The following is a 16,359-nucleotide window of genomic DNA, read 5'->3' as shown; positions in this document are numbered from 1 at the left end:
ATTGATGTGTGGATTGTTACAAGAGCTGTAAGAGCCCCTAATAAAAGGATTGATAAAAACAAAGTCAAAAGAAACTAAGGCAGTCTATTTGATAAAAATAAGGGGCACAACCATCAAAAATGTGGTCGTAAGAAAACAAAAAACAACAACGTCACAGTCTCATCCTAGACAATTCTGTAAACATGGCAATGATGTATGGCTCAAATAAACATGTGAGAAACTGTTAAATGGTTTCCAGAGTGGCAGAATTATTTTGGTAGATGTATTGGGGTATCTGAATATAAGATTAATGAGAGATTTTTTAAAAGTTTACAGAACAATTCCATTTTCATTTAATTCCATGTTTCCACAAATCTTTTGAAGTCCCCTTGTACAGTGCAGAGCAGTGACTTAGTGCCAGTTTTAAGTCCAGTCAAGCCCGACAGCGTTGTTCTCTCTCTTAGAACTCTGCCCAACCACTGTGAGAATACACTGGGCTAGCCTTTAGGAGGATGAGAGGCTAGCTAAAATCACCCTAGACAGCCAGCCCCTAGTCAACTCATTTGTGATTACAGAGACATGAGTGAGCCCAGATGAACCAACCAGCTGAGCCCAGCCTGCCCAGAGGGCAGAATCTCAGAACTGTGAACTGCACGCGTGGCTGTGGGTTTAAACCACTACGTTTTGTGAGTAGTTTTTAACCCAGAAAAAACTAACTTATACAGGTAGAGGTGGGTACTAGAGACTCATCCCCCAGAGCCTTGTAGAGGGCCCACTCCTAGTACATTACTTCCTCTGTTTTTCTTCTACCTGACTGGCTACTCATTCTTTAATCCATTTTTAAGTTCTTTACTCTCTCAGTTCCTTAACACGATCTGGCCCAAGGCTCAGCCTTTAGACCAGTGGTTCTCAACCTGGGGGTCGAACAACCCTTTCATGGGGGTCGCGTAAGACCATGGGAAAACACCTATTTCTGATGGTCTTAGGAACCGAGACCCCGCTCCTCTGTCTCAACCTTCGCACTAAAGTTGGCTTTTTACTCAGTGTTGCAAAATGTAGCAATGTAGTTTATTGTTGTTATATTAAGACTATTACTCATGCTACACCATGCTTCAAGACAAAGTTTCATTTATTTGTCATGAGAAATACATTTTTCACAATATAGAAGAATTACATACTGTTTTTGTGATTCATCACTATGCTTTATGTTCAATTTGTAACAATGAAAATACATCCTGCCTATCAGCTAGTTACAGGACGATTCATCACAGTGGCAAAATGACAGTGATGAAGTAGCAACAAAAATCATGTGATGGTTGGGAGTCACCACCCCATGAGGAGCTGTATGAAAGGCTCATGGCATTAGGAAGGTGGAGAACCACTGCTCTAGACCACCCCTCACCTTTGTCTGCGTCCACTACACGGACACTAATCTGAAGATCGGCTGACATCTCAAGTTGGCCACTGATGCGGATTTCGGACTTGTGCTTTCCAGAACCACAGGAGAATAGTCTATTCTTGTTGGGAGCCACCCCGTTTGTGGTCATGTGTCACAACAGCCACAGGAAACCCACACACAAGTGGGTTGGCTAGAGACAGGGGGCTGTCCCTGCCATGCCTGTACAGGCCCCCTAGAGGAGGTTGGAAGGGACTCAGGCGAGCATTAGTCACACATGAAGACCTCCGAACTGGGCATCCTCCAATTCAAGCCCCCAGCCAGGTGGGCAGTACACCTGGGCAGCCCAAACTAGGCCCAGGTTGGCTTAATTCAGCCAATGGGGCCAACCAATACCTTCAACCATGCCTCCCCAGCCCGAGGTTTGAAATACTCTGGCTGTGGGAAGGCTGGCCTCTTTTTACCCTGCTCCAGCTGTCTCCCCGCCCCCCATGCTCTCTCTGGCCTCAGTGCTGCACATGTGGGTGCTGCCCTACGAGGTTGCTCCTGTCCAGTTGTGAACTTTGCGCGGCAGCCGCGCGGTTTGGCTCCCCTCCCTGAAACCGCATGCACTCTTCTGAGACTGTAAAACCTGAAACCTCTCCCGTCCTTCACAAAAACTCACTTGGATGACCAAACAGGCTTCCGGTGAATGCTTTCTTGTGCGAAGCCGAGGACAGGGGTAACCCCCACCTGAGAATCCTCACACACAGCTGGGACGGCCCCTCTGTCCTTGTCCGTCCGAGAGCAGATGGGGACAGAACTGTTGGGCCTCCCCGCGGCCCCCCGCCCTCCCCTACCACCTCAAGCCCTTGCTCACCGGCAGGTACCGGCCATCGTGAGTGCAGCCACAGTCGCCGGCGGGGACGCAGACTCCGTTGGACAGGAGGAAACGGTCGTCGCACTCACAGCCCTCAAAGCAGCGCGTGGTGCAGCCCGTGGGGCCGGAGAGGGCGGCGCAGGAGCCCTGGCAGGAGCGCGTGCAGATGGAGTAGTGGCTGTGGGGCGGGCACTGCAGAGCTGCGGGGGAAGAGGCAGAGGAGGGCATGGCTCTGTGGGACTCTCCCTTATTCCAGGGGGCTGCAGTCTCCGAAACCCAGGCCCTGCCCTGACTGGCTGGACGTTCTGGGATTGACTGATCGTCACAGGGACTCCAGAGGAGCCTCTGTGGGTTTCTGAGACTGCGATTCTTGTTGGGAGCACCCAGCCTCATCTTTCTCCCGAGGAGTGGCTGGTGGTTTTGAACGGCTGACTCTGTAGTTAGCAGCCCAATACCTAACGCACTGGACCGTGGGAGTCAGATTTGACCCCGCAGTGAGCTTGGTGTGTGGTGGACTGGATGCTCAGTCTTGGGTAATGGCTGGGGACAAGTGAGATGAAGGCAGCCCTAAGGCCTGGACTCGTGGAGTTCCTCTCTAGAATGAGAGTGCAGAGGCGCCCAGAGGGATGTGGGTGGTGCCGCCAGAGGGGTCAGGGATGGAACGGAGGCCAGAGGATTCCCCCAGGGTCCGGCTCAGAGCGCCAACAAGTTAAACCAGGAGATGGCATGGCTGTGCAGGGCAGGAGACTAGGAGGATGAGCTCAGGAGTGGAATGGGGATGCCCGTTGGGAACAAAGCAGGCACCAGGGACTCTTGAGGACACCCTGAGAAGGGTGTCTGGTAGGTGACTGGAGCCCTGGGCCTGGCGGGTGGCGGCCCTTGCCTGCAGTGCAGCGAGATCTGACGCGGGTGAACATGGGGCCTGAGGTTTGCTCTGACCACCTGTGGGGACACGGCTCTGTCCAGCAGGCTGAGTGAGTGACAGGCTCAGGCTCTCCTGGGTGAACTCCTGGCCTGCCTACCCTCCCTCCGTGTCACCACAAATTCTAGGGCAGAGCTCTCTAGAAGGGCAGAAGGCAGAGTTTGGGGCGAGGGGTGGAGAGGAGTGTGAGCGCGGCTGCAGAGGGAGGAGGGGGTGTGCACCAGCCCCCGAGCAGGAGCAAGCAGGGAGACCCCCAGAGCCAGGCCTGGCATCCCCGGGGGGGCCTGCGGGCACTCACGACAGAAGCGGTCGGTCCTCCAGGGCTTTAGGGTCACGCCGGCGGCCTGGCAGGCTGCCGTGTAAGCGGCCAGGCTGCGGCACAGGAAGGCGACGTCACCCTTCTGGGCGCACATGTCGTACACGCACTGGCGGAAGTACTCCGAGGGGTTCAGGACTTTGTGGCAGGCTGCGAAGGGGCCCTGGGAGTCCAGCAGCTGCCCGCAGGCCTGGCTGCTCTCATAGGGCGCCGTCTCCTGCGCGGAGCACACGGGGCAGCCGCCGGGCCCGCAGCCCTCGCTGCAGCCCGGGGAGGAGCTGGGCGCGCGCCACGAGGCGCCGAAGGCCTCCACGCTGGGGGCCGCGTGGCCGTCGGGCAGGAGGAAGTCGTCGCTCCAGTTGCCGTTGAAGTTCCCGCAGAGGCCGCAGAGGCGGCCGCGGAAGGGGCTGGGGATGGACATGAGGATGTGGGCGCCGCCGTCAAATAGCAGCCGCAGCCCCTTGGCGGACTGCAGAATCAAGTTGCGGCCCTCGGCCGTCACCCGCACAGGGCCCACCGCCACGGGCACAGTCACCGTCTCGCCGTCCACGGAGACCTGGTGGGAGAGCCAGGTGGGTCGGGGACCTGCCATAGGTGGGGCTGCCCCTTCATGCTCCCAGGGTGAAGCTGTGTCCTCTCAGATGCCCCAGCGGGAGGCCATGTCTCCCAGCGTGGAATTACGCCCCAGACAGACAGGGAGGGCAGAGAAATGCACTGCCATGCAGTCAGTTCAGGCCCATCGTGACCCTAAAGGGCAGAGCAGCACTGCCCCGTGGATTTCCAAGACTGACTGCAACTCTTTATGGGAGCAGAGAGCTTCATCTTTCTCTCACAGAGCGGCTGGTGGTTTCAAACTGCTGACTTTGCGGCTAGCAGCCCAACAGTTAACCCGCTGGGCCACCAATGCTCCAGGGATGGCAAAGCAGGTGAGTTCACCCTCTGATACCTCTTCCTGTGGCAGCTCCCTAATCTGGTGTCAATTTGAGGGTTCAGAGGGAAGGGGTGGAGTCTAGCCTGTCAATCAGATTGCTGCATGAGACCTCATTTGGAGGTGCTAAGGAGATAAACAGATAGCTGGAGGCAGGATGCAGGCAGACCCCCTGAGAGACATACTAGCTGACAAGACGCATGGAGCTAAGCTAGTGCCCAGAGCTGGAGAAGCCACATGGAGACAGACCCCTGCCAGCACTGAGATGCTTACAGCACCACTGGATTCACAGGACCTGCCCCCACCCCCCCACTGGCCTGTGATCTTCCTGCATTCGGCATCATTGCGTGTGTTTCGTGAGTCCGAAGAGGACTTTATAGATTGGGATCAGACATATGGGCTAATATCGGACTTCTGGACCTGATCTGGACTGGGCTGGAACGTTTTCTCAATATTCATTGTTCTCATATACAAAACTCTCTCTGATACACATAAGTCTCCCTGGATTTGTTTCTCTAGAGCACCCGGGGTCACAAACTCCCCACCCCCTGCTGAAGGCTGTGTCCTGGTCAGGACCGCAGGATTCCCCTCAGGACACCTCAGGGTGGGGGCCATATCTCTAAGAGTCTCCCCAAAGTTAGATAGTTAGATTATGTCCGCTCAGATGTGCTGGGGCAGGACTGATCCCCCCCCCTTGTGGCCTCAGGTCCCCAGGACAGGGGCACGTCCGCTCACCTGCATCCCCCGAGCCATGCTCACAACGTGGCTAGCCACCATGACCACCAGGCGCTGGGGGTCTCCGGCCGCATCCTTCTCCAGCACGATGGCAAAGTCTTCATCCCCAGGCTGCGGGCGGCAGACTCGCGCCAGGACATAGGAGCAAGAGCCGTGCAGGTCATAGACACGCCCATCGAGAGTGACGTAATGGATGCCCCCGCTGGCCAGGCAGCGGCCACAGCCCTTGGGGTGACAGGCCTGGACACCATTCTCCACCAGGCACTCCTCGTAGGGCCCACAGGCGGCGCCCTCCTGGCAGTGGACTTGGCCTCCTGGGCCACACTCACAGCGCCGTTCACACTCGGGGCCTGGGTAGAAGGTGTGGCCCAGCGGGTAGTAGTGGCCTTGGTGGAGGCAGCCGCACTGGCCCACAGGTACACAGGTGTCGCCACTGAGCACGAAGCCAGCGTCGCAGACGCACCCCTCACGGCAGGCTGGCTCGCAGCCCTCGGGCGCCGAGAGGCTGGGGCAGCTCAGCGGGCAGGAGTTACCACAGAGCTCGTAGTGGCTGTGGGCCGGGCACTGGTGGGCTGTGGGGGCAGAGAGGGATGAGTCAGGCAGGATGAGGGGTGTCGGGGAGCCTTCGAGAACCTGTGCGGCTCTGTTCCACCCCCGCTGCCTTGCAGCCTTCACCAGGAAGAGCTGGACTCCCACAGGGTGGGGGTGGGGGTGGGGAGAAAGAGAACCACATTTATGGAGGGTGTCCCTGCTATTGTTGATTTCGTTTCCGGAGTCGGGCTGTGGGATATGCAGTATGCTCATTTAAAACATTAGCTCCAGGTTCCCTATTCCTCAAGGCTAGCTAGTGGTCTGAGCGGCTCAAAGAAAGGAGGAAACGTTAAACTGAACTGGACTTAGTGACCAACAAGTGCATCTCAAACAATAACAATAATACAAGAAGGCTGGACTTCCAGCCGACAGGTTGGAAGCCACGTGACAGAGGTTCTTGCCTGGAGAAGTCACAGCTTTGAAAGCTTTGTGGAGTGATTCTACTAGGCACGCAAGGGGGCACCAGGCATAGGGACAACTCCATAGTCACCACCATCTACAGTTTGTCCGGGTGGATGTCAGGAACGGATGCATCCAGCCATCTGACTGGCTGGAGGGTGGCGTGGCGTGGGGTGGGGGGCAATCAAATATTTCTGACTCTAGGGCTTCCATAGGGAAACTAACTGAGGGGCAGAGTTCCAGCCAGGTTTCTCTGACCAGGTTGTGTGTTTACGTGACCCATGGACATTTCTGAGGCTCCAGCCAGTCTGACTGTTGGGACTCGACCACATACATCTGATGGGATACTGAGCCACATCAGGCCTCCCAGGCCCTGGCTGGGCATCTGACCAGATGGGTGTTCACGTTGCCATCAAGTCATGCGACTCACAGCCACCCCATGGAACAGGGTGCAACTGCTCCTGTGGGTTTCCGGGGCTGTACTCTTTATGGGAGTAGAAAGCCCAGTCTTTCTCTCGAGAAGCAGCTGGTGGTTTTGAACTACCGACCTTGCAGTTTCGCGGCCCAAGGAGTAACTACTACACCACCAGGGCTCCTAGATGTGTCCTAGGGGAGGAATATGCCCAAGGGTGCCGGGTACACATCTATCAGAGCCTTTCTGGCATAGATGGAGAGATACTTGACCATGTACACATCTCTCTGACAAAGTGAAGCTGACCAAGGACAGCTGACCAAGGACAGCTGACTGTGTGTGTGTGTGTGTGTGTGTGTGTGTGTGTGTGTGTGTGTGTACTGCTCAGGGATAGCTGATTGTGGAAGGATCCTTGGTGGTGTAGTGGGTTGTGTTGGGCTGCTCACCACAAGGTGGGCAGTTCAAACCCTCCCATTCTGGGAGAGTAAGACGGGGGCTCTTATAAAGACTTAGAGCCTTAATACCCACGGGGATAAATAGTTCTTTGTGGGGTCGCTACGAGTCAGAATCGACTTGAGATTTGTTTTTTTGTTTTTACTTATTCATTGATTTGTGAGGCTTTGGTTTTAATTGGCTATGAATCTGGCTGGTACAACGTCAGGGCCTTGATTCTAGCTGCTACCTGTGACCAGATATGCCTTAGCTTATTGATAGAACCAGATGCCGCCGAAGGAATCAGGCCAATTCAATCTGACCAGTTGGCGATCGATGGGTAGGCTAGCCTGGATGCATCTGGGTGGAGTGTTGTCCTGGTGTCAATCTGACCAAGTGTCCCTAAGCAGAGATGTCCCCAACCTGGTGCATTTGGGGCTGTGGAGCACCCTAGTGGCATCTGACCACGTGTAAGTCACTAGGATGACCATGTGGCTGATCCATCAGGCGTATCTCACTGTGTGAAATTAGCAGGCTCATCGGTCCAGTCTCTCTGGCCTGGACCGGGAGCTCTAATTGGGTGGGTCTGCCTCCCCCACCCCCACTGCGAGCCAGATCTGGTATATTTGTGGGCGCTGTTACAAATGCACCTCTCTGACAGAGATGACTGGTTCTGGGGAAGCAGGATGGACCCCGAACTCTGTCTTAGAGGCCCGTGAGGGGAGTGGGGGACTCCCCCCTCCCAACCATGTGTCTGCACCATGCATTCAGTACTCACGGCAGAAGTCCGGCCGCCTCCACTCGCCCAACTGGGCTCCAGCGGCCTGGCAGGCTGCCACGTAGGCGGCCACGGCAGGGCAGAGGGCTCCGGGATGGCCCTCGGCCTGGCAGGTGTCCAGCAGGCAGGCCTGGAAGTACTGGGTGGGGGGCACGAGGCCGTGGCAGGGTGCCAGGGGGCCGTCCGGGGCCGAGATCACGCCGCAGGCGTCAGGGCCGGCGAAGGCACCCTGCTGCTCTGGGGTGCACGGTGGCGGGCACGGCCCGGGCACGCACTCCCCGCAGCCGGAGGCACCGCCCACTTGCCAGTTCCCGGGGTTCTTGTCCAGATCGTCCTCGGGGTCCTTGTTGTAGTTCCCACACAGGCCGCAGAGGGCGCCCGCGTACGCCGCCGGCACGTGCAGCCGCGCGAAGCTGTTTCCGTCGAAAGCCAGCGTGAGCCCGTTGGCGGCCATCACCACCACGTCGGCGCCGCTCAGGTAGGCGTGCAGGCGCGAGTCCAGGTAGAAGGGCAGCGACGAGAGCTTGCCGTCCACCTGCGGGCGGAGCGCGGTGAGCGGCGGGCCTCTCGGGCCGGATCCCGGGCCCAACACCTGCTAGCTGAAATTGTAGCCCCCACCCCAACCCAACCCTTTGCCACCGGTCCAGTTGATTCCGACTCCTAGCGGCCCTATAGGACCAGGTAGAACTAAACCCCCCACCCCAATCCCGCCGCCCCCGGGTTTCCTGAGACTGCAACTCTTTGTGGAAGTTGAGACTGTAACTCTTTGTGGAAGTTGAGACTGTAACTCTTTATGGAAGTTGAAAGCCTCCTTTCTCCTGTGGAGGGTCTGGTGGATTTGAACTGCTGATCTTAATAAGAACTATAGCTATAATAATAACTGCACAAAATAACTAACTACAGTAACTGCTTTTAAATCCTCAGCTGACCCTCTAATCCACAGTCACTTACAATGTTTGCCCTGTTCGTTAATAACGACCATACCAATTATGGTTTTCCTAAACAAAACAGACAGTACCATTTAGAGTCCTTACTACTGCACCTCCCTGTATGAGAGAGCTAGGACAGACGAGGCACCCGGAGGTTAAGTGCCTGTCCAAGGGGGCAGGGCAAATCCAATAATAGCAAACACAATATGTGCGCCAGCCACTTGAAGAAAACGTGTTTTCTAAGCAATGAACCCTGGTGGTGGGGGTTGGACATTTCCGTGCTAACTGAAAGGTTCTCGGTTCAAACCCACCAGGCACTACACAGCAAAAAGATGAGGCTGCCTGCTCCGGTAAAAACTCAGAGGCTTGGAAACCCTCCGCACGGTGGTCATGAGTTGGAATCAATTGGATGGCAGTGTTTTGTTTGTTTGTTTTTTGGTAACAAGTACTGATTCATTTACTCTACTCAGGACCCTAGAGAGACCCTCACTTAACAGGTAGGGAAACTGAGGCACAGAGCAGTCATAAAGTCAGAGGCATCACAGGCCTTCAACCAGGACTGCCTCGCTCCCAGACCCCACATACTGAACCAATCACTCCGCTGCTTCTGATGCCTTTTGTGGCTTCTGCCCGGGTCATGAGTCCTGGCGACGTGGACTGGTTACATGTGGGGCTGCTAACTGCAAGGTCAGCAGTTCAAAACCACCAGTCGCTCCTTAGGAGAAAGACAGGGCTTTCTACTCCCATGGTGAGTTAAGGCCTCAGAAACTCCTGGGGGCAGCTGCCCCTGTCCTACAGGGTCACGATGCGTCAGAATCAGTCGATGGCAGTGAGGTTAGTGTCCCGGGTTTGGCCCCGACAGTAAAAACACTAGCACTAACAATAACAGAACATGCTGTCTGCCATGTGCTGGTCCCAGTGATCCTAGAGGTCAGAACAGAGCTGCCCTGGCGGGGTTCTTGGGGTTCCCCAGGCCTAGAAGAGGACACCATGTTTGGGGAAATAGAGGGGCCGTGAAAAAGAGGAAGACCCTCCACCCGATGGATGGACACAATGGCTGTCACACTGGGCCGGGACAGAATGATGACCGGGAGGGCGGCGCAGGCCCGCGCAGCTTCCCCACTCAACAGCCCCTCACAACACAACAACGCTTTTGATGGAGACGGCCTTTCCCCCTGGGGTCTACCCGCCCATCTGTCCATTTGAGGCTGGGCGCTTCACATCTGTGCTCCCGGGGCTCCTTAAGATGAACACAAGGATAGCAACCCCTCACACACTTGTGAGCAGTACAGACCTCTGGGAAGTGATGGTACGGAGGACAAGCCAACTCCCCAACCAAACGCCCTGCCACTGAGTACATGCCGACTCACAGTGAGTCTACAGGGCAGGGCCCAGCTGCCCTGAGTTTCTAAGATGGTAACTATTTACAGGACGAGAAAGCCCTGTCTTTCTCCCACGGAGCAGCTGGTGGTTTTGAACTGCTGATCTTGTGGGTTGCAGGGCAACGCATCACCACCGTACCACCGGGGCTCCCTGGAGCAATCCAGTGGGGCTGTGAAAGCTGAAGCCTACACCTGATCCTGATCCTGATCCTGATCCTGGATTAGGGGCCATAGCAGGAGAAGGATGAGGCTTTCCATCCCCATGAAGAGGTACAGCCTCAGAAAACCACAGGGGTTCTGCTCTGCCGGGTCTCTAAGAGTCGGAATCAACTTGATGGCAGTGAGGTGGCTTTTTTCCCCCCTTTGATTTATGAGTATAGTGTAAAAGTCTTTAATAGCCAGGGGATGCTTAGGGTTTTGTTTGTTTGTTTTCTGGAAAAGGGGCAGTAGGTCGAATCAGTTTGGAGACCTCTGCTCTATGGGGTTCTTTATAGAAGCGGACAGCCTCATCTTTCTCCTGCAGAGCAGCTGGTAGATTTGAACGCCTGACCTTGCAGTTAGTGGCTCAATGCTTAATCCACAGTGCTACCCGGGGGGTCTCTGGACCCATTTTACAGAAGAGTAAACTGAGGCTTAGAGAGGAGGAGGGCTCTGCTCCAAGCCACGGGGTCCCCAAACCTTTTCTCTCACACTACCCCCTTTCCCCATGCTATTGTGAGCCTGTCCTGCGGCCCCAGGGCTGGCTCCCAACCCTGCTCACCTGCAGCTGCCGGGGCCACTGGGCACTGAGGGTCAGACTGTGCTTGTACATGTGGAGGGTAACGCTGCGGGTGTAGCTGACGGCCTGGCTGCCCCGGTGCTCGTTGGCCACTGTGACCGTGAAGTTCTCGGTCCCCGCGGGCGGCGTCTCGCAGGGAGCGCTCAGCAGGTACTCGCAGGCGCCTTGGAAGTCAAAGCGCTTCCCATCCAGGGTGATGTAGTGGGGGTCACCCCAAGCCTGGCACTCGGCTGTGCTGATGGGGTGGCAGCCGTGCTGGCCCGAGGGCAGGAGGGCACACTCTTCACCCAGCCCACAGCTGGCGGGTCTGCAGACCAGGGAGCCGCCCCCGGGCCCGCAGCGGCAGCGCCGGGAGCAGGTGCCATCGGCCCAGAACTCGCTGCCAGGCTCGTGATAGGTGCCGTTGGCCCAGCAGCCACAGCCCCCGTCCAGGGGCACGCAGTGGTCAACACTCAGCACGAAGCCCGGGTCACACTGGCAACCCTCCGCACAGGGGCCCTCACAGAGGCTGGGCCCTGAGGGGGGCGCAGGGGATGGGCAGCTGGCTGGGCAGGGTGGGCCACAGAGCTCATAGTGGCTGTTGTCTGGGCAGGTGATGCCTGCGGGCGGAAGGAGGGAGAGGGAGAGATTAGGGTCAGGGGTGGGGTCTGAGCACCAAGACTGACTGATGGCCGAGAAGACAGAGAGAGTCTAAGAGTGAGAGAGTTGGAGGAGTTAGAGCGAGGCTTCCCTCCCACACCAGGGCCCAGAGGGGACCAAGAGGAAGAGATGGATGGAGAGTCAGAGAAAATGCGAAGCCAGAGGGGCCCAGACTGAGCGGGACAGAGCAAGACAGAATGAGGAAGGTAGAGGCCCCGGCAGGAGAGACGAGAGAAAGAGCCCAGGAGAAGCTCCAGGAGTCAGGAGGGAGATGGCGAGACAGAGAGATACAAGAGACCAGCAGACGCCGGGGTTCAGGAGGGAAGCCAGGGTCCCCAGCCCGGCCTGCCCGGCTCCCCGGCACTCACTGCAGCCTGCCTGCTCCCGCCAGTCCTCGATGGTGACCCCTGCAGCCTGGCAGGCGGCGGCATAGGCGGCCAGCGACTGGCAGAGGATGTCCAGGGCCCCGCCGCCCAGGCAGACGTCCAGCACGCAGCCCTTGAAGAAGCTCTCGGGCGGCACGTGGGCATGGCACTTGTCAAAGGGGCCTCCCGCCCCAGGGGCCAGGGGCCCGCAGAAGCCAGGGCCCTCATATTCCTCCTGCCGGTCTGCGGGACACGTTGGGCAGTCGCCCTGACACACGTCCCAGCACAGCGGGTCCCAGCCTGGGGCCCGCCAGCTGCCGCCCCAGACGGGGATGGAGGGTGCCAGCGTGCCGTTGGGGAAGGCCTGGTCGTTGCCTGGGTTGCCATCCATGTTTCCGCAGAGCCCGCACACCGCGCCGTGGTAACTGCTGGGCAGTGTCACCTCCACCCGCCAGTCCCAGTCGTAGGTGACCTGCAGCCCGAAGTCGGCCGCCAACACCGCCTTTGATGCACCATGGGTCACTACCAGGCGCCCACCAGCCGCGGAGACGGGCAGCGCCCTCAGCACCCCGTTCACCTGGGGAGGAAGGGCTGTCAGTCCAGGGCGGAGGCCCCTTGGTGGCTTCCCCGCCAAGGTCTTGCTCATGACTCTGGAGGTGTCTCACACACGTGGGCCTCCGCTCTGGCCCAGAATGGAGCCTCACGCCACTTCTCTTTCTAAGTTTGTATCTGCCTGGGTCCGGCTCTCTTTCTACCCCTCCCGCCTCCCCATCTGGCTGTCTGCCTATCTGTCTCTGAATTCTCTTTCTCGGTCTTTCTTTAGGGTGGTGACGGTGAAGGGTGTCAGGGCGCTGACCCCAGGCCAGCCGGCTGCTGCCAGCAGTGCCGCAGATGCCTGGTCGTCAAAGGAAGGGGCGACGGTGCCGGCGGCTCCACAGCCAGAGCCCTGCGTGTCTGGGCCTCTTCCTCTTTGTACTGTTGACTTTGCACTTGTCGCTCTCTCTTTGCTCTCTCTAAGTTCTCTCTTTCTGAGTCCAGCTCTCTTTTTGGGCCTTTCTGCAGAGCTCTCATATCCCCTCCCACCCCACCCCACACACCCCATGCACCACACACACACACACACACACACACACACACACTTCTAAATTCTCTCTCTCTCAGTTTTCTCTTCTGGGCCTTTCTGCAGAATGCTCATCTCCCTCTCTCTCTCTGTTTCTGGGTCTCTGCCTGGCTCACCTCTCCCCCTCTGACCCCACTGTTTCTGCATCTTTCCTCACTGCTTCCTCTGAGCATCTTCAGGCCCTGCCCAGCCTCAGCCTCCCACTCACCCAGCACCATAGACAGGGGTGGGTGGGTGGGGTGGGGCATGAACTACCTGGTTCTGCCCCTTACTCTCTTGCTCAGCGCTGCAAGCCACCTGCGCCTCCGTTTCTTCTCCCCCTCGGGCTCCTCACCTCCTTGAATCTCTCTGTGCCCATGTCTCTAACGCTTCTCATTGGCACCTTGATTCACCAGGTGCCTACCTGGGCCTGACCTGGAGCTGAACACTTTGTAGGTGCCACCTAGGCGTTGGGGGCGGGGAGTACGGGGATACTCCAATCCCCACTTGACAGATGGGGAAATTGAGGCCCATCAAGGCAAGTCTCTTGGACCCCTTGACCTACTTGACTCATAGGATAGGGAATCTGGATTCTAATCCAGGAGCCCTTACGAAAGAAGCAAAGTTTTCCAATTCCACATGAAAGCCCTTAGCCGGAGGAGGATTCACTCAAAGCCATGGAGCAGGGCAGAACTGCCCCTGTGGGTTTCCGAGGCTGTAAATCTTTATGGAAGGAGAAAGCCTCATCTTTCTCCCACAGAGTGGCTGGTAGTCTTGAACTGCTGACCTTGAGGTTAGCAATCCAACTCTTAGCCACTATGCCACCAGGGCTCCTATCAGGACCAGGCTCGGTTTCATGCCCGAGAGAAGGAAGGTGGATGGCCCTTTTTGTTTCTGGCTCCGGAGAAAGTGGAGGAGCAAGAGCTGGCAGGAGCCCTCCACCCTGCCCGGGGCTCAGGGGCTCCTTCTGCTGGCCGTACCCGGACTTGGCCGATCTCTCCCTTGTGGATGGAGATGTTGGTGCCCAGGGCAGACACAGTGACCAGCCTCACGTAGGACACAGCGGGGTTGCCCCGGTTCTCATTCTTGGTGGTGACGGTGAAGGGTGTCAGGCCCTGGGCGCTGACCCCGGGGCAGCCAGCTGCTGCCAGCACGTAGCTGCAGGTGCCCTGGAAGTCGAAGTCCCGGCCGTCGAAGGAGTGGTAGTGCGGGTCGCCCCACAGCCAGCACGTGGCCTCGTAGTTGGGCACGCACACGCCCTGGCCTCCCTGCTCCTTGCAGGTCTCCTGTGGCCGACACGTCATGCCGTGGCACGGGTCTGGGGGCAGAGGAGAGAGGGTCTCGGGGGCTGTTTGGCAGGAAGCCAGCTCATCCCCAGCACTGCCAAGTCTGCGTCGGGAACGGGCTTCGAGGGCTGCCTTAGACCAACCCCACGCTCCAGGATTTTCAACACAACCAACCCACTGCCATCAGGCTGATTCCGACTCATCTTTTTCCAGTAGAGTGGATGCTGGATTTGAACTGCTCACCTTGAAGTTAGCAGTCTTACCTGGGCCACCAGGGCTCCTTACTGGATCCACATTTTGATGTGCCCGAGACCCAGCCCCCCCAAGTTTCCCAATATCTGACACCAGGCCTGGGTGGACTGTGTGGTCCCAGAGGCCCCCGTATCTGAGATCGAGGACTGTGTCTGAGCCCCAGGTCCCGAGCGTTATTGTTGATGATCCCTTAGCTATTCAGGGGACTAAGTCTGACCACATCTGAGACCCTGACTCCAAAGCCAAATATCCAACTCTCACGACCTGATGGTCCCTCCAGGCCAGGCTCCATCCCTGGGTGGCTGGATCTGGGATCCCTTGGCCTTGCGGTCTCATTTCTGAGACTCGGCCCCTGAGGGTCTCTGTGTCCAAGACCCTTTCTCTAGCATCACTGAATCCCAGCCCCTGGAATCCCTGTATTTAAGACCCTAACCTTAAAAATTCCCTTCCCTTTCCCAGAGCGCCAGTGATCCATTTCTTTGGCACAGTGCTCGGCTTGGCCACTAGAGGCTGCCGAAGGGACACTTCCGTGTCCATTGTGAGAACGGCTCTCCCTGACTTGCTGTCCTGATGGGGCACAGCTGGTTGCCCAGCAGGAGCCTCAGCAGGATGCTTCCCAATGGGTTTTGGCAGCACCTCTGTGGGTGCAAAGCCTCAACCCCCAAACCGAAGCTGTTGGGGCGGAGTCCGTTCTCACAGCGACCCCATGCTCTGCGGAGGAGCATTACTCCGTAGGGTTTCCTTGGCTCTAACCTTGATGGGGAGGGCGGACTGCTGGTGGTGGAGTGGTAATGTGATGGGCTGGGACCATAAGGTCAGCAGTTCAAAACCACCAGCTCCTCCTCCTCCAAGGGAGAACAGCCAGGGCTCTCTGCTCCCGTAAAGGGGTCCTGGAAACCCACAGAGCAGGGCAGGGCTGTACCCGGGGGACGTGACAGCAACAACAGCCAGGTCTGTATGATGGAGTCCCTGTATGCGGTTAAGGCTCAGGTGCTGACAGAGAGGTTAGAGGTTCAAGGCTACACCGGAGCCCCTGGGAGTCCCACGGGGCACAGTTTACTCGGAATGTGACATGACCAGCGGAGTCCACTCAATGACGACCACATTCGCGCTGTGGTCTCCTGAGGGGAGCCCCACCCCACCCCTGACCCTTAGCTCAGAGGCCGTATTCTTTTAGGAGTCTTCTGCCTGACCCTGGAGGTGACTCTTTGTCCTACCTTAGTCTGAGAGGAGTCCCAGGCCTGAGACGCTGCCCTTAGAAATAGCTGGTCCTTGGTTTGGGGGTGAGAGGCACCCCCTAAGGCCCCAGCCTGGGTGGGATCTTTGCTGGAGACCTCCAAGCTCTGATTTCTGCGCCCCCCCCCCCATTTTTGGGTGGCAGCCTGTCTTTGCCAAATAGGTTTCCTTAGAACTCGGCCTTGCTCGTCCGCCCTACTTACTACCAGGCCTTTTAAGGAACACGGTTCCTATCCCGCCTCATCCCGAGGGTCTCTGGGACAAGGGGGGGTCTCTGAAACCCCATGAGGATCACACCAGCCCCCAGCCCAGCACCTTTGGTGATGCAGCTCAAGACCCCGTCTGAGGGCTGGCACACCTGCCCGGGCTTGCAGCTGTGGGCCTCGCACACCATGCCCCGCCCCGCGTGGCACACGCACTTCTGCTGGCAGTTGTCAATGAGGACGGTCTGCTCGGGCTGCGGGGACAGGGGGCGCACCGGTTACGGGGCTCACTGGCCGATGGGAAGGCCGGAGAGCAGGAGTGGTAGGGTGGGTGGAGCCTGAGGATGTGACACGCGTCCCGCGGAGGTTGGACCAGGGGCAGAACGAGGGGCCGAGGAAGACCCAGGTGGGAGAGGACATGCCCGAGGGGGGCGGGGGTGAGG

General features: G+C 57.8%; 1 protein-coding gene across 1 annotated transcript in view; it reads right to left on the bottom strand.

The window, feature by feature from the left end:
* Window positions 1-16,359, bottom strand: part of LOC101643737 (Fc gamma binding protein) — a 37,360-nt gene that overhangs the window by 5,462 nt on the left and 15,539 nt on the right. Inside the window, exons 9-16 of the mRNA XM_045292991.1 lie at window positions 16,029-16,172; window positions 13,920-14,257; window positions 11,844-12,417; window positions 10,819-11,435; window positions 7,748-8,282; window positions 5,136-5,707; window positions 3,455-4,028; window positions 2,235-2,434 (exon numbers count right to left, since the gene is read on the bottom strand). Of these exons, the coding sequence (XP_045148926.1) occupies window positions 2,235-2,434; window positions 3,455-4,028; window positions 5,136-5,707; window positions 7,748-8,282; window positions 10,819-11,435; window positions 11,844-12,417; window positions 13,920-14,257; window positions 16,029-16,172 (3,554 nt within the window). The remainder of the gene's footprint in view (window positions 1-2,234; window positions 2,435-3,454; window positions 4,029-5,135; window positions 5,708-7,747; window positions 8,283-10,818; window positions 11,436-11,843; window positions 12,418-13,919; window positions 14,258-16,028; window positions 16,173-16,359) is intronic.

The sequence above is a fragment of the Echinops telfairi genome, unplaced genomic scaffold (genome assembly GCF_000313985.2).
Source record: "Echinops telfairi isolate 266 unplaced genomic scaffold, ASM31398v2 ScPeMD7_655;HRSCAF=1070, whole genome shotgun sequence".
Taxonomy (NCBI): domain Eukaryota; kingdom Metazoa; phylum Chordata; class Mammalia; order Afrosoricida; family Tenrecidae; genus Echinops; species Echinops telfairi.
Note: the sequence above shows the minus strand (reverse complement) of the source record. Positions and strands in the feature narration are given on the sequence as shown.